This window comes from Zootermopsis nevadensis, unplaced genomic scaffold (assembly GCF_977971745.1).
Source record: "Zootermopsis nevadensis isolate Lab colony 2312 unplaced genomic scaffold, Znev_1.0 Znev_ptg000015l, whole genome shotgun sequence".
Classification (NCBI taxonomy): Eukaryota; Metazoa; Arthropoda; class Insecta; order Blattodea; family Termopsidae; genus Zootermopsis; species Zootermopsis nevadensis.
Genome location: NW_028259147.1, coordinates 5712156 through 5730713, shown reverse-complemented (window position 1 = coordinate 5730713; position 18558 = coordinate 5712156). Strand labels below are relative to the sequence as shown.

At 38.1% G+C, this 18558-nt stretch overlaps 1 protein-coding gene across 1 annotated transcript in view; it reads left to right on the top strand.

Annotated features, from left to right (window-relative positions):
* LOC110835993 (zinc finger protein rotund) overlaps positions 1-18558 on the top strand; it is a 427918-nt gene that overhangs the window by 95337 nt on the left and 314023 nt on the right. Inside the window, exon 3 of the mRNA XM_087349135.1 lies at positions 15293-16900. Within this exon, the coding sequence (XP_087205261.1) occupies positions 16763-16900 (138 nt within the window). The 5' untranslated portion in view covers positions 15293-16762. The remainder of the gene's footprint in view (positions 1-15292; positions 16901-18558) is intronic.

The window sequence follows — 18558 nt, the reverse complement described above, 5'->3', positions numbered from 1 at the left end:
TTAATTCTAGCTATCCCCCCTGTTCCTGCTCTAAATAGGGCAAATCTCATCTGTGTTTCTGCTGTTTTTGTCTCCGCTACTAAAAAACTGCATTTCACTCGGTATATCCCACTGCGTTCTCAGTAACTGTGCAGAATCTCATCTCAAATTCTTTCCTAGTCTGGTTTTCCTAATTGTTCCACACTTATTTTGTATTCCTTTCGTTTAATTCTAGGTCTCTGTCATTCTGGTAGCATATACCACAACACAATATTCGATTATATACATATGTTTAATTTGACTGAATCTTTTATAGGGCACTGGTAAATATGTGTACCACCTATTTTGACGTTCATTTTCTCGGCATGTCGCTCGCAGGATTTTTTTTTATTTTGTTTGATTTTCGTTATAAATAGCAAGACTTTTTCAGAACGCAATTCAAAGACAACTTTTACGATGATGATTTGGTGTTTTTTCAAGGAATTGAATTATCAAATATTATTTATGAGATGGTAAAGTTGCGTCATATTATTAAAATGGAATAAAATCTTGAAAAGAACATCGTTTAATATCTGATAAACATCTGATAAAAATGTACGCTAAAATAATATATAGAAATTGTATTTAAGAAATTGTATTTAAGTTATTATTGATTTGGATCTTTATATAATTATATACACCTGAAGATAGTTCTTTTAGGAACTGAAACATGTCGTGAAAAATGATGGTCTAATGTAAATCGAATATTTCGATAAAGAACATCATTTAATATTTTAAATATTTTAAATGTTAATTATTGTAATATTTTAATATTTAATAAGAATTTATTGTGATTAGACGGACAAGATTTAAATAATATAAATATTATTTAGTTGAGCTTTGTCACTTATGTTATGGACTATGGTCTTTCAAAGTATTTTGGGTATATTTTAATAAGTAATTAAATGACTTAATTACAGAGGTTTAAAAAGTGTACGGTAGAATATTCTGATTACAAGGAGGGTAAATTAAACGCCCAGTATGTATATTATAACACACATTTTTGATTTATGCAGGTCTGTAAAAACGAGGATGCTGCGATGTGGCAATAATTTGGGGAGACAAATGCGTGCAGAAGTTTGGTTGAAAATGCTATTATAAAACGCTTACCAAGAAATCGGTGGTAGCATAACATTAAGTTCGATCTTATAAAGATGATTTTGTGAAGATCTAAGCTGGATGAGAGTGACTCAGGATTATTTCAGGCATTGGTGTTAGCGGTTCTTTATCTTCGGGTTATGTTACCATAAAGTTAGTTTGTCACTTGCCTCAGTCATTAGGCTGACTGCGGGTAGGAATAGTGATTTATCTTTTTATCACCAGTATGTCCAGACCGGAGTCTGAGCTCCTCCGATCCGCCAATTCACACGATACCCGTGGATGCATACATTGAGAGTAAAACTGACCTCGCCCCTACATCTCGTGTCCAGGTTAAGAACGCGTGAGACTTTATCTCCAGGTCTGACCTCATTCGCAGTCAGTCCAGGAATCGCACGAGTTGTAAAAGATGAATCTTTATAACTAGTAATTTCAAAATGTATTCTGCGTTGTTGTGCTGTGCACTCTGGTAGAAGGTTACCGACGTTTCAAAGGTGCTTGCTGCCTCTATTATCAGTCATATCAGAATATTGAAAATGTATGTGAAAACATGCTAAGAAGATGCATCTTCAGTAATGAACGTTTATATGGGGCCCCAGTAAACTACGAGTTGTTAGTCATGGTATGGTTTTTCATGTAGGTCTGACGTCGTTCAAAATAAAAAAAGGTAAAATAAATAAAATTCTTTCAGAACAGTTAGCCTAATTGCAGTGATGAAATCTTTCAACAAAGCATGCTCCACAATACATTCTGAAACTTACTTTTAAATCATGTTACTTTCAAACGTTCTGAGACCAATCATTCAACATGGGAAGTAAATAGTAATTGATAGGCGTACAAAATTCGTGTTACAACATTTAGTCCATCTTCCTCTTAGTGTGAAGTGAGGCCGAGGATCATGTAAAATATTACCTCAAACGAAAAGTGTCGTTCTTACATTTTTTTTTTAAATTGGGCTGCATTTGGAACGCGATAAACCACATCAGTCGCACAAGACACAGGTTACTGAAACGAAACTATAGCCTATTGCAATTAATTAGTGCGAATGTTTCACGTGGCCTTATAAGGAACAAAGTGGTTACAGGGGTGGGTTTTTGGTAGGGGTGGAGCTTGAATAATGACCTCATATAATTATAATAGTCTGTCGTGATCTGGTGTTCAAGATAGGGAACGGGGGGGCGGGTTGGCTTGAGGGGGGCGTTTTCAAAACTGACAAGTATCGTTTCTTTTCCTCTTTCAATTTTATTATTCGTTAATGTCGCTCCTTCCCCGTTCCCCGTGTTCAGGTCTCTCTCAGCGAAAGAGCGGTCTAAGCCTCGCCAGGTTGTCACTGGGTCTTTACGTCTCTCCGTGGTCAAGTGTATGTGAAGGAAAGTATTGTCCTTCATAGCCGTGTTCGAAGAAATCATAACCTTAGTTACAGAAAATTATTGTGGCTTCATTAATTCGTGGATATTTATCGTTGCAGTAATCATAAAAGGTGTCGTAGTTGGATTCGTTAAGAAAGGAAATTTGCCAAACCTTGTTTTAACAACATTCTGAAATAAACTTCCAAATTACACAACTAGGTTTTGTCACCGAACGTCTAAATTTATGAGAATAATATAGGTTTAAAATAATAAATAATTCAATTCATTTATTAGAGTGCTTAGCAATAGCCAAAAGAGGCCAATAACAGCCAAGCACTAAAAATAACAATACAAAAACAAACAAACAATAAACTAAATATGTAATTGTACAATATACAATAATAATAATAATAATCTTGTTGCTCGCTCTTGTTAAGAACGTAATTAATCTTTGTGTTACATAGCATATGGGTAATTTATTGACTAGCAAATTATATATCACCTGAGAAGGGCTTCGTTTTTAAATTTAATAGTAATAATAGGCTTAATAACTGTAGGCCTAATATTTTGGTTCTGAATTTGCAAAGGATTAGTTGGACATCAAGTATTGCAATACTGGAATAACTCTTGACAGCACCTCAAATTCTGTTTCCTTCTACAGCGTGGGTAATAATTTTACTCGCCTAGATTCCAACCCAGAACTTCAAAAATACTTTGCTAAAATGCTGATTTCCACACTGAAATTTCGATCTGTGATGATGGCGAGTGAAACATATTTCATTCCCCAGAGATCCTGCGAAGCCTGTGATAAAAGTTTTGTACATTACGTCTGTGAACATGAAACTAGCTCAAGTTTATAATCAGTCGGAGGTTTTGCCGACCTGTGTACGTAGACAACACGACATGAAGCCGTAAATGTATTGAGTAAGTGGATTAAAACTCCACACATTCTATTTGGAAACTCGCTGCTAAAGGTCAGATACAGTCGGGGCGAAAGAAAAATTCCTGTTTTGCCGGAAGTTAATTCTGAGTCCTCGGAAATCAGCATAATTGACTGAGAAATTCCGGTCGGATGATGTCACAAGTAATAAAAATTTTAGCCGAAATAATCGTATAGTCATTTCGGGTGATAGCTCGAGCAATGGTATGGCTAGTTTGAGCCTTGGTTTTCAGGAAAATCTTGTGATGGTTCATACCTTGCAGTTGGCTGGCTCTTCTAACAGTCCGTCGGCCCCTAGGTTGATACTGAAAAGCTCTTTTGGGTAAGTGGCTTCTGTCCAATTTTTCCAGGTGGTCTAATCAGCTCTATTGATATAATTTTACGCTATGAATTAAGATAAAAGCTCAGGTGAAACTCGCCTTCTAGGTTGTAGCACCGTGTAGTCTGGTACAAGTTTACAAGCGGCTATGCTCTGATGATGGAGACAGCAAGGACCTCTGAAACGTTGATAAACTTCTACCCGACTACACGACGCTAAAACCCATAAGATATCTACGACATTTGTTCTGTTTTAGAACAGGAATACAATTAAATGTTCTACTGGATGTACCGTTAGAAACTTAATACAAAGACTATCACGTACTATGGTTCGTACAAAAATTAAGTGAAAAGGAGGTCGGTCCCGTGTAATAGACTCACCCCGACCTCCCCAGTGACACTGAAGCCGAGATCACCCTGATTGCAAGGCCCTGCTCAGACAATAATCAGCTCTTGGGCCCCTTCCAGAGTCAGATCACACACGTATTTCTTAAACACGTTTTTAACATTGCTGTTACGCCTATGTCTAGGCCTTCATTCAGGTTTTCAGACTAGAGATGGTTTTTCGTTTCTATCTCTCCCATGCGTGCTATTTTCCGTCCATCTCATCAGCCTTGATTTCATCGCCCTATTAATGCGGATGAAAGTGTCTACAAACTGTGAGATTTTCTCCAGCTTCCTGCTGTGTTATTTCTTTAAGACCCAAGATTCCAGCCATGCCAAGTTCGAAATCTCGCGTCCGTCTGTCGTTACCTAGGTCGTCCTAAAGCATCTTTACAGGCTGCTACACCTCAACTCCCCCATACGTTTCCGTAATGTGCTTAATTAAGCACCAGTTAGACTAATAACTTTACTTTGACTTATAGGTGGTTTTATAAGTTACAAGTCGACCAAATTCGAGGCTCTGTATAAAATTTCGTATAGGATTTTGCGTCTCTATGTTATTTCCACTTTGTCAGCTGTTCTTGACTGTTTATTGAATATTTTCCTTTTCGGTGTTAGAGCTACTTCGGTCCTGTTGCCTCCTCGAGCAATGTGGGGCCACTTATGAGTGTACTACAGATCTTCTTTGAAACCTGTATAGAGCTATTAATAATATTAGCCTGGTATAAAAAGATCTATTAATAGGCCTAATTTGGTAGGACGAAAAGTTAACACTGCATTTACTTAAATGTTTTGATCGCCTGTACCGGTCTCAAAATTTATTTTTCAGTGTCTCATTGGTTCCTTTCTGTTCTTTCTCTACTTTTATTACTTCATGTTACGAGCATTTTCGGCCAACTGTCTTCACCCATTGTACGTAATCGGTTTCTGCAGACTTTCATAGGCCTGTACCTGGAAAGTAGTTTGTGTGGTTTATCCTTTCATCTACTAACTCTTTTTTAAGTTCCTCACATGTGCCTTTTTATTTGTGTCTGATCGTGTATTTCCAACTTCTGTTCTTCATTTGTTTCTATCCATGTGCTTATTTGACTGGCGTACTTTATCAACAGTTTAACCAGCGTTTTGTATTTTATTTATTTAGTGTTCTGTCTGACGACAGGTCCATATGAACAGGATCCTTCCATCCTTTTCTCGGACTGGGACCTGTTCATATACGTTCTTGGCAGATGATCCAGAAGTGGTTTGCCATTGCCTTCTTCTGTGTGTGAATGGAGTAATTGTTGGGATGCCACGGAGAAACCGGGGAAGCCCCCGGAGGAAAACTCCGTGTTGCCTAGACTACGGCCTTGCCCAACACAAGTTATAAATTCGGGCACCGCCGGGAATCGAACCCGGCGTATAAAATGTGTTACAGGCCAATATTTCGTTATAGTGTCTGTGCTGGACCCATTGATGGAAATTTGAGGGTGTATACGATGACTAGGGAACTTCACGAATTCTCTTGGACCTATACAATCTCTTCTTTAAAATGGAGCGTGGCACCAGTCCAGATTCATGCTTGTTCTAGGTCATTGATCGAAAGTGTTGTCTCATCTGGAGACAAACCTCGTGGCTCGTCAGGTTAAAACCTTGGATTGTTTTGACTTTGTTTTTGGGGAATAAATTTTGAGGTTCTGAACTGAATTCAACTGACTCCTGGTTGAGGCTAAGGATTACGGTAATGAGTCTTGGGGATTTTGGGGTTTTATAAAAACGTGTCGTAACATTTGAATAACTAATGCTCTCCCACGAAATAAAAACTAAATGACGTATGATTCGAGGTTTTCACAGCGGTGAATATGAAGATTTCTGTCTTTTGGGTTGTTGCGCTGTGTAGTCTGGTCGATGTTTACCAACGTTTCAGAGGTCATACTGCCTCCGTCATCAGAGTATGAAGATTTCTGTCTTCTGGGTTGTTGCGCTGTGTAGTCTGGTCGATGTTTACCAACGTTTCGGAGGTCATACTGCCTCCGTCATCAGAGTATGAAGATTTCTGTCTTCTGGGTTGTTGCGCTGTGTAGTCTGGTCGATGTTTACCAACGTTTCGGAGGTCATACTGCCTCCGTCATCAGAGTATGAAGATTTCTGTCTTCTGGGTTGTTGCCCTGTGTAGTCTGGTCGATGTTTAACAACGTTTCAGAGGTCATACTGCCTCCGTCATCAGAGTATGAAGATTTCTGTCTTCTGGGTTGTTGCGCTGTGTAATCTGGTCGATGTTTACCAACGTTTCGGAGGTCATACTGCCTCCGTCATCAGAGTATGAAGATTTCTGTCTTCTGGGTTGTTGCGCTGTGTAGTCTGGTCGATGTTAACCAACGTTTCGGAGGTCATACTGCCTCCGTCATCAGAGTATGAAGATTTCTGTCTTCTGGGTTGTTGCGCTGTGTAGTCTGGTCGATGTTTACCAACGTTTCGGAGGTCATACTGCCTCCGTCATCAGAGTATGAAGATTTCTGTCTTCTGGGTTGTTGCCCTGTGTAGTCTGGTCGATGTTTAACAACGTTTCAGAGGTCATACTGCATGTTTGTGTGCATGAACCAACATTTTATTTTTATTAAAATTTTTCCCAAAAATTTATATCTATTGGGGCTACCAATACATTTGGGAAACCTCACTTAAGCCTGTTATGGTTTGAAGTGTCGTAAGGTTGAAGTGTAGCTACTGTCTGGCTCTGGTACTCCAGGCGCTTGGGCAAAGCAATTGGCGTAGACACCCAATAGCGTTTCTCCTTCTCGCAAGCCAAGTCGGCACTGGTTGGTCAGAACCGATGCACGTTGCAGAAAACGAAGACAAGAAACATAGTCATTGCACTTGCGCGGCGAACGTCGGTCTTGAGTACGCCCCCATCCAAAAGAGGGAGACAGAGGAACAATGCAACAGAGACAGAGAAAACGCCAGTAGAAGAAAGTAAATGCGTGATAAAAATTGTTTATGAACTTAGTGAACTCTGCCGGGAATATTTCTAGTTCAAGGGTATGGGTTGTCTGAAGAATGAAGTCGGAATTAATTTCTGCCTTAAATATTTAGGCTAGCGTAATTGCGTCGTTTAATTAAGCCTGTAACATGATTTTTCTAATTTAAGTTCATAATTAAGACGCCACAGCATCTCTCTATAAAGCACGAGTAATTAACAGTTTCTCAATTTGCAACAAATGTTCTCTTCACAGTCTTGTGTCACGCAAGTTTGCTGCTATCATCATCATCATCATCATCATCATTTTCTTGTCCTCTAATTACTTTCACATAAGGCATAGTCTTGTAATATGTATGGTATTGAAAAACGTATGGTAACCAAATCATTCAATAGGTTACGCACTTAAATCTGTTTCCGTAACGTAGGCTCAGGCTGCGATATAAAAACTATTTATTTTCTAAGAAGGCTGTCTTCCGTGTAGTAGCGCCCTGAAGTCTGGTAGAAGTTTACCTTCTACCAGACTGCACACCCAGAAGACAGCCATCTTCGGACTCACGGCCGTGAAAACCTCAGATCCTACTGGGTTGATCTTTGTAATGGTGAAGTGCAGTGTTTTCTTCGCGGTACGGACTGAATTATATTAAATGTTACTTAGACGAATTTCGGCTTCAAAGGGTCACACTGGCGTTTGATATTATATGCATTAGGTTACATTTCTTTTGAACACAAAGGAAATGTCTCACGAAAAAGATGGCTGTCTCCTGGGTCTTTGTCCTGATGATGGAAGCAGTATCAACCTCTGAAACTGGTAACGTTTTACCAGACTACTCGGCCAAGCAACCCAGAAGACATCCATCTTCGGACACACCGCCGTCGAAACCTCAAATTCCTTTTTGGAGTCGAATTGTGATAACCTACCAGGTCGTTGCAGTCCATTTCTAGTTGTGGTGGGTGCACTGCAGACGTTTTCAAACGCAAGACGAGCGGTAGATTTCGTCATAACCAGAGAGAGGACTGGAAGCTGTCGGCGATTAACGTAGCGAGTCTAAGTGTAACTTCAAAATCATTTCGGGATAGGCGTACGGCAGTTCTTGGTGGTTAACTTAACTGGCCGTTGTGAAATGTAGCGTAACTTTATCGAGAGTGTTTCGTTGACAAAAACTTTGGTTATGATGTGGCTGCTTTTGTGGTTAGCTCTCGTGGCCAAAGACTCATCATTTGCCGAAGTGTGGTTTCAGATTACTTGTCATGTCGATGTGTTCCTATTCGCCTTTGGCAATCCTTTTTTTTTTTAGCGACAAGAACACAGAATGTTTTTAATTGTACTATTATCAATTAAGAGATAATTTGTGAAGCTGTTGTTCCTTAGTAATCAGGTTTATAGACCTATAGGTCTTTAATTCAATTTTAGTTTTTTTCAATTTTAGCAGCAGTCACCAGTTCACCGTGACCTGCAGACAGGCTAAAAGGTTAATAAAACACTGTAAGAAGCCACTGTTGCAGTTGTAACTAGAATTAGGCCTTATATAGGCCTAAGTATGTTATTTAATTCGGACTTAGTAATGCCTCGTTGTTAACTGTCGTGGTAATCAAAGTTACGGAGAAAGAGAAAAACTAGAAGTTGTGTTAAGTGAAACGAGTGTTAGGAAATTATCATTATAGTTAATGAAGCTGTATGAGTTACTGTGCTTACGTAATTTCGAATGGAATATTGTGGGAGACAGTATAAGAGAAAAAGGTTGTATTGAAACATTTATCAGCTTGCGACCTCATAAACCGAAATATGCATGTGCTTTGTCCAAGTGGGCGACACGAGACCTCTGAAGCTAGGATTTGATCAGAAATGCTTTTTTAAATCTACTGAGGTTTATTTAAATGTTTAACCTACTAACATTTCAATCAGACAGACTGAAACAGATTTTGCATAATTTACGCGTGTAGAATATTAGAATTATACGTATAATTTTTGTTTGAAAACTTTATGGAAAAAGGACATTGACGTTTGCTGGGACGGTCTGTGTCCGGCTGGTGGCCGCTATGATTACCTACTAGCAGGAAATTTCTTGAAAACTGAATAGTTCTTACTGACGATTATTCAATGAGGACGGTTAGCTGAGTAAATTAATTGATTCTTTGGTTACATAACGAATATGATGTAATTGCAGAGATTATGAGTGTCAAAATGCGACGGGAATGCTATCCTCGAATGGTGAGTATATTAAAGTATGGAGGGATATGATAATTGTTTTGAGGTTCTACTCCAGTCTTCACCCAAGGAGACCGACGATAATCGCGAAATACTTCAGTCCGTATAGCCTGTCATGCGGTAGCATCACTACACCAACTTTTTTTTATATAGAGCAATAAGAAGAAATTTTGAAGGGAATCGGTCCGTGGTCCCGTGCAATGAACGTTACAGGAGTAGACACAGTTAATTTGAGAGACTTGGTAGGATGATTATCAGTTTTCGGCCAAAATAAATTATTTTGTCCGCGGACCGTTTGTCCTGACTGAGGATTTAGTGATGAACTCGGTCCCTGATACTGAAGTAGTGACAGATTTTCGTGGGTTTGTTTATTTCCTTCAGACAAATGTGTAGACAGAAACGTAAAATAGACGATATGGTTTATCCGCGTATCATTACTAGTCCGTTAATTCACCATTTTATGCTGTATAAACTACCAATTTGTGAAAGGATTCTTAAATAGAAGAAGAAATGTTTTAGTTTTCTTGTTTTCATCTCAACCCAGTTCATGCTTCGCTTCCTCTATTGTAGGTTTAAGGCAGGCATCGACGTTTGTTGGATGCAGAATCAGATCATCGTGACCCATGTACCATCACAAAACGCCATTGTCACGAACAAGATTAGAACACGCGACCTCAGTGTTCGATCAGCTAAAGAACAGTACTTTCCAGTACATCGGCTTCCAGAAACTTTTCTTAGACAAAATTTTGGTCGGTAAATGCATTGCTATTTTTTTTAGACCACTTTCATGAATGTGATATTGGCCTAACCGATATTCGGCGAAGTTATAGAGCGATCACTTCTGTAGGGCAAGGTTACTACTTTATCTACCAGAATATTTTTAATAAAAACCGTGTGGGTAATATGTGTTGATAGAATCCCCCATAACAAGGCGATTTAGGGTTAGAATGAAGAAAAGTGTAGCTGTAAGAAGTGGAAAAGTGATAAAGGCAGATCTGGGAAGGCAGACAGAAAAAAAGATAAGGGGAAGGAATTGGGGAGGGTGTTTCTCACCCCATGTCTCCTTCTCGTTCCCCTTCAACCTACTAGATTTTTTGTGCATGTCTTATGGGCTGTTCATTGATTTTTGCGAGATCATTAGCTGGTAACGGTATTTTAAAAAGGAGCCCGGAAGAATTTTTATGAGAGGTTTAAACGTGCGTATATAAAAAGATGTTCTGAGTCTCTTCTTGGAAAGAATTTCCACTCCCAGCTCTTCTATTTTTCTGTCTGTAATCCGAAAGAGGATGTATTGTTACTTACCCCGTGAATGAGGTTTGTTCCTTCTGAATACAAAATTTGTAATCTTATTTTCTTAAACGTCTTCGATGATAATTCTGGGCCAGTATTTGTACAACCTTCAGTTGTCGTAAATTACTTACGTTTTAATTTTACAGAATAATAAATAACAAGATTGGAAAGTTATACCTTTTTGAGTATTTTACTGACACTTCAGAGTTTTATGCCTCATCACGTGCGATGACGTCAGCAGTGAACCCTAGGGAATGACAAATTCAACTGTATTAAGGCTAACAATGACACCCAAGGCCACTGTTGTAACAATGCTATGTAAGTGTAGTGTGTGTGGTTCAAAGGTCACTTGTCTTGTGGGGAGCTTTGAGTAAAGTTCAGCAAAGTTGGTTTCTTAGCATTACATTTATCTGAGTTGTCACATTTACACACCAACCGTATTTAACTTCGGGTTTTGTCATTTAACAATTTTAAATAAACAATGTTATTTAAATTACCGGGGCTGACCACTCACCCCCATCTTGTGTCGAGTATAAGAATGAGTAGGAGCTGTATCGCCGCTCCCCCCAAGCGCCTACATGGCGTTCAGCGGGTCACCTTTACTTTATAAGCTAATGAATAATAGGTAAATGAGAATTTGGAACGTAAGGTCTTGACATCCGACTGGAGAGAATGAGGAGAGATACGGAAACTCCCAATTAAAGTAACCTGTACGTAAATCCGTCGGAGATTCTACGCGCATGGCCCGCATACCTGCAAGTCTGGAGTGGCACCGTTTCAAATAACGCGTTACCTTTCGTTTGCCGTGCTATAATTGGGTTGTAGGTTTGTTTTTTTAATATTATTGTAATTGCGTATATGTACCGTCGGCTTAAAAGTTCAGTAAGTAATAATTACTTCTGTTTCGTTTTGTTTTCGTCATAAACAGAAATTATTTAAATGGACATTATTTCGCAGTTCATACATTTTACTGAGATGCTGATTATTTTCTTGGAACCAGAACACTTATTTTTAAATTTAGTTGAAATTGTACTGCCCGAGCATTTGTGTTGTTGTGTATGATTGTGAATGAAATTAACAGGAGATGCGTAAAATTACATCGTGACAAACTTTGTTATTTGCAAATGACTCTTCATATAAATCGGTAAACATCGGATAGGCAGGAACGTAGAATTCAAGACGTGCAGATAAATGCTTAATTTTGACTACAAAGCTTCAGTGAATGATGACAACTGGGAGATCTAAGAGCACGTGGGTAATGTAGACCTGTTATCTAACTAAGAATAAGCATAGTGAATTTTAATTGACTAATGCGGTATCAGTGGTGAAATGTCAAATGTGCAAAAATACAATTTTACAGGAAACAATTTTAAAAGTGACTCAGCCATTATAAATCGGCCACCAAGTTAAAATTTTCACTGATGGTGTGGCTTTATAGCGTTTTCATTTGTGCATTTAATGTTTTGGCTAGCAGAGGACACCACTGGGAATTTATTTGAACCGTATTCGAAAAATGGCAAAGGTACACACACTATCTTATAGCTTTTCGCCACAGACATTTGTCAATGACGATGTGGTGTTGTGAAAAAGACGATGAACCTTTGATTACCATAAAACACGGAATTCTTTTACGAGATGACTATCGACTCCTAAGGAAGATTACCTGCCATGGACTTTAGGAGGTACTGATACTGTGTACAGGTTTATCAGAGAAAGAAGCTTAGAAGAATCAAACTAGAACGAAGTGTCTGCGATACTGTCGTTAAAATTCCACAGAGTAGCCGACATGAGACAAGCTACGCACTGGTAGGCCTTCTTCATTTTAGCATATCTGCTTCCTGTTACGCCCTGCAAATCTGTTTTGGCCAAATGTAATCAGCTATCCTTAGATCTTCTTATATTCAAAGGATGTTTCTATTTATTTTTTGGTTTTGTTTGTTTGGGTGAATGAAACGGTTCGAAATTCAAGCTGCGCAAATCTGGCGTTCCACATTACACAACATTTGTGTGAATAAAGAGAAATGTTGCTTCTTAATGCACTTTTCAAGTTTCGTTTTGGGTACCGATTTTCTTTGACGGAAGCGTTTGTGAAGGTGTAGAAGTTGGTGACGAAATGCTACGAATATAAATGCTTTTAAAGCTTCAATCTTCTCGCTAATTTCCTTTAGTAAGTGCTTGAAAAGGGCCATATGATCCACTTTTTTTTATAAAAGCAGCAGTTTAAATGTTTAGACAAGTTTTTCTTTTGCTTCAGATATTGCAACAATTCTGACCATGATTCACTAAAGTTAAGATTAAATAGATCTACAGCAGATCATAAAAAGTTCATAATTCAAATGAGAAACCGACATTTCGTTTCACAATGTCTGTGTTAAAGAAAAGTGAATTTCGAATTCTTTGCTTTAACGAAACGTGTTAAAATATAAATAATTTGTTAGGAAATAATACACTGGACCGTTTCCTTTAACGTTTTTCAGTTGAACTAAAATTAATAAAAGAACTCGAAAATTTGCACGTATTCTTAACGCCCAGATTTAAAATCAGTAGTAATGTCATTGAATTTTGTAAGGAAATTTATACTCAACATCCAAATTCTTGTAGTATCCTCACTAGTTAACCTATTAGTTTGAAATTATGCGGTAGTAATAGATTTGCGATATATTTAATGAAACTGTCAAATATTGTAGGAACTGAGTACTGAATTAAATTCATTTTCTTAAGTTCTCGAGGAACAAATGGACCCCGATGGGTTACGTATTGATAGACCCTAGGAGTTAGACAAATTTGTGTTTCTTCATTCCCCTGTTTTAAATGGAGATTTGAGGGATTATTTGATTCCTCCAGATGCATTCAGAGCACCAGGAATAAACAATAATGAACAGCTGTCTTCATATATCACACTACTTTTTGGCACTTTGTAATACCACGTTCTGCTGATCAATAATTGCATATGCTCGATCACATTCTTCGATGTTCACCCGATTCTCAATAAATATTAATTTGAAACTGAGAAAAAACTTACTTTTGTGGCAATCTTAGGCTACTGCTATTAATACTAATCATCATGATAGTAGACCTAGCAGTGGTTGCTATTAGTGGGTTTTATACTGACCAATAATAATTCAATTCATTTACTTATTTAAGTGTTTTTCCAACAGCAAGAAGCCAATAACGAGCAAACACTGATAATACATACAATAATAATAAAATAATAATGAAAAATATTACACAAATAGATTAACTAAATATATACATGTACAGTATTAAATATAACAGCCAAATACAGGCAAACCCAAAATAGAAAGAATATTATACACAACGAAAAATAAATGAAGAAATATAAACAGAAATAACCAAGCTAGATCATTTATCAAGACAACCTATCTTGATAATTTCTCTTATTTTAATAATAATTATATTACATTTTAGTAACTTTAATTATAGGCGAGGGTTACTTAGTCTACATTACCAATGTTGCGCCGTGTAGTCTGGTTCAAGTTTATTGACGTTTCAGAGGTACTTGCTGCCTCCATCATCAGGACGATGAATAAGTGATAGCCCTGATATTGGAGGTTTCAAGCAAGTCTAAAACTTCGATAAACTGCTACCAGACCATACGGCAGATAAACTCAGAAGACAGACATCTTCATACTCGCCGCCTTGTGAATCTCAAAAAAACAAAACATTTCACCGTATTGAGCCGCTGTAACACTGGTACCCGGGGTTCCAGCTCTCGTGGCGCGTAAATGCACGGCATATCCCCGGTATTCTGTGCTGTTTTGGGCATATACATGCCTAACTGCAGACAGCTTCTCACCCAAGACACGTCACAGAGTCAAACAGAAGATCGGCGTAAAAAAGAGGACAGAAACAATGAAAGAGCTTTGTCTGCACTAAAGGAAACCGGTAGTTTTCCTTCTGTTTCCATTGTAAGTTACAGACAGGCATGAAGAATTTGAAGGAAAGTCAAATCTGGACTGGCAGGAGGAGATGTCTAGCCTCGCGTTGCCCTCAGGCCGTAAGACCTTCAGAAGTCAACGGCCGCCCTCACACGTTCCGTCTTGCCATTCATAATCATTCTCGCACCTCTGAAACCTCAACAGTTGATACAGTGACCGTAAATAAAATAATAAACGAATTGTAAGTCCGAGACACAGCGTAGTTGGTGAAAGTTAATGTACCGCAAACAATATTCATTATAATTATCGGTAAGTAGGCCTAATAATTGTGTTATTGCCTTAAAGAGTTAACTTACTGCCTCATAAATCTCTTTCCAAAGTCTTCTGTAATCTCTGGCCGTCATCTCAGTGGGTTAATCCTGTCTCATTTACCTTTTCTCTCCCATCGGTTCATAACGCAGGACGTAGGCCGAACGTCTTCAGCTGTTACCGAGCTCGTGTTTCTGACTAAACATGTGTGTCTACCAAAGGGTCTCAAAGGTCTCATTTCTGTCTCTTCTTTTCAAAAAATTTTTTCCTGTCACCACATTCCGAAACGTCTTGTCATTTTCTGCTCAGATTTAAAATATTTACATCTGGACATTATTTTACCAAAGTGTGTTATCAGTGTTCGCCTTATTTGTTCCAAAACACTAACAGGACTCATTCCATTCTCTTAAAATTTAAATTCGGTGTTTGTTTTACTTGTCTTCTAGTAGTTTTTGAAAGGCGAAGTGTCAGTTTCCGAACTTCTATCAAACTGCAGTAATTAATAAATGACGTTTTCTTTGTTTTCAGCTGAAGGTCCGGGGTGAGGAGGCAGACAGCAGCAGCGGTTCCGCACACGACAATTGCCGAAGGGGAAGAACCGAGAACAGCCGAAGTCGCGTGGAAGCAGTAAGTAGAATGGAGGGGGAGTGCGGAGGAGGGGGAAAGTCGCGTGCAGTGCATCTTGTTTGTATTTCGAACTGTGTTCGAATAGAAGCAGGCAGACCAAGTTAAGTTGCCGGCAGTTAAGACAACCACCTTCCAAAAACAGCAGCTTTCTTGGAAAAACAGTCCACTCCCCTCCCTCTGTGCCGTCGTCAGTGCTGCTAGACGTGTTAGTGACTCTGATACCGAAATTACTAATAAATACTGTGTTGTCAGGCATCCTGGACGCATTGGCGAGTGTAAAAAACAACTGTCAGTAAGTAAAAGACCGTCATCGACTCTTCACAACATCAGAAGATAAACCAGAAGCTGATCTACAGAAGAAATTATTTTCACCGCTTGTATAAAAACGTGAAGAAAAACGACGTGGTTTGCCTCAAGGAACAATAATAAAAAAAAACTGCCACCAAAGTGGACGCAAAGGATCCACCCCTTCGCCTCACCCCCATCCCACTGCATCAACCCCTAGAACGGTTTTTTGTGCTATCAGGGTATCAGAAAAAGAAAGTACCTTCACAGCAGGCGTAAACCGACGGTAAAAATGGATCATGTGTTGTCAGTAATATAAACCAGAGCTTACAACTTTTTTGTGCTCGTGATTGTGCGTGTTTGAAGACAGAAGACACAAAACGCTGTTATTGGTATACCATCTTGGAATTACTTGAATTTGTGTTGATGTGAAATTACGATTTTAATCCTAACTACAGAACATATTTTTAGCCACATTTCGATACCTTTCCTATCTGTTCATAATACATCAAAAATATTACCATCCCAGTGTAAGAACATAAAGAAGACTTTTATGCTGTAAAGATGACTTACCAACATATTCATTTATGTTTCGAATTGCAAGTGACATAGATAGCTGAAGACTGTTCAACAGTTGTGTTGAGTGTTGTTATAACAGTACAGCTGTAAGACTCTGATAGGTTATAAACTGGAAATTCAAGTTTTGAGAAGATTCCGTTTCTTACTGAACGTTAATTTATCTTAGTAGAGAGTGATTTCCAGAGTAATAGTCGTTATATATTAGCCTGAGTCGTCACGTAATGTACTAACTAAAGTACACAATGCATTGTGACACTGGAAAAGGTTGACATTTAATTAAACCCTTAATTTAGGGCAAACGTATTTAATTATAGGCATAAATGACTAACGAACTTTACGCCAAGATAGTTACAAGTGTTAAAATGTGCAGTGTTGAAGGCAAAGGGTAAGAACCAAACTGTGAAAATCCCGATTCTCATTTCATCACGCGAAACTCCCGCCAAACACAGATTTGAATTGGTGAAAAAAAAACTTTTGAGACTACGCCGACGCTATAAGGCCGCTAAGATGTACCCGTGGTACCGCGACTCTGTGAGTCAGCTGGGACAATTCTGCGCCCCGGGGAACCCAATGTCCACAACCATCAAGACGGAGAACGGCTACAATGACTGTATGCTGGCACTCGACTACGCTACCCAGAGTAAGGTAAGCTCTATCCTTCATTTCACGTATTGTGCGCAGTTGGAACCGGGGGTTAAATTGAAACATCGAATTCCGTAGACAGGTTGACTGACCAGTGATCCATGTTGTAAAAAATGACAACCTATATCCTGCCATTCCACTGACAAAACGCGAATTTCCTATGTAGGCAAATAAATCCAGAATTTGACATGTGTATTGGAATACCGAGGATCAATTCTAGTAGATTTAAATAACGCACAAAGAATTTAGTAAAAACTATCATTTTATATTTATTGTAGCTGACTGTGAATTAGTTTTATCAGAATTTGTGACCTAAGAATACAATCTCATAATTAAGCCTGTTGCTTCCCGAATAACGCGCGTTAAAAAAATGAACGCACAAAGTTTATATCGGCAATGACAGATAAAAGGGATGTTATTATTATGTAAGGGTGGTTGTATACCGTGCTATAAAATAGTGAGATGTAAAGTTTTGGGGCTGTAATGTGGTGGGGAAAAAATATCACTTCTGTATTTCTTGAATATATTGTGAATAAATTTTTTAAAAATCTGAGGTTTGGATGACAAGGCAATGCTAAAATCGAAAGTTAATTGATGTCGTCCTAGAAAGAAAGATATCCCATCATAGATAATATCAATAGAGTTTGCCTGTCATTATTTCAGATCATTTAACTGTTCTTTGTAACACATCTGTTGAGATTATTAAACTTATTTACAAAGTAATGAGAAATTAACATATCCTGTGTTACAATTATAAGAAATTTGTAAAAAATATTATTTAATAATGTGGTTATAGGTTTAATAATAATTAAAAAACAATAATTATAAAAAAATCTGAACACGATGGTCTCACTGTCTAATGTATGTATGGTATTGGTCTACCATAACACTAGGATCGTGGGTTCGATATTCCCCCGTTTTTCAGTGTGAGGAGAGAGGCCTTCCTAGATGCCGATTCACCGTTTACGAAATCTTACAAAAATATATAGAAGAATTTAGAATATCAGAAGTTTATTCTGAATCGGAATATGTCTGAGGGCATTAACTGTAAAAGTTAAGCATGAAAAAATATTAATACTATTATTTTGAATTAGAATTTCGCATTTAGCATTGAAATCCGTTAGTACTGTAGGCGTAGGGCGATGTGATTTTAATGAATTTATGTTTTCCGGCTCTCCATTTACTCCTTATTATCATTATTTATATATTATCATATCTTCAGCGCTTAATAACGTGACAAAACCATGAAATAGGTAACAAATTAGAAATAACAGATATTTGTCATAAACACTGTACAGCGTTTGAACTGAGTATCATTCTGTGTTAGAGGTAAATAAATTCCTCACGCCTTCATATGACCCCTTCGAAATTCGTTGTGGCGCCGGGATTCAGTGATGCGGTGTCTGTATTTGGTCTAAGTAAACTCTAAATATTATTATTCATCGTGGCGCCTACAACTCGGAGGTTTCTTGAACCGAAATGATAGTGTGCTGGAGTTAAAGTCTATTTTATTACAGGTTAAAACTATTAAGTACGTAGGCTTTTAACTGTATGTTCATGCCACGCGTTTCTTGTTGTCTACCTTCTCGTTTATACCGGATGGTGATGACTACGAAAAGTTTTCAGGGTTTATATTTAAACATTGTCATGTCAGTCGATTC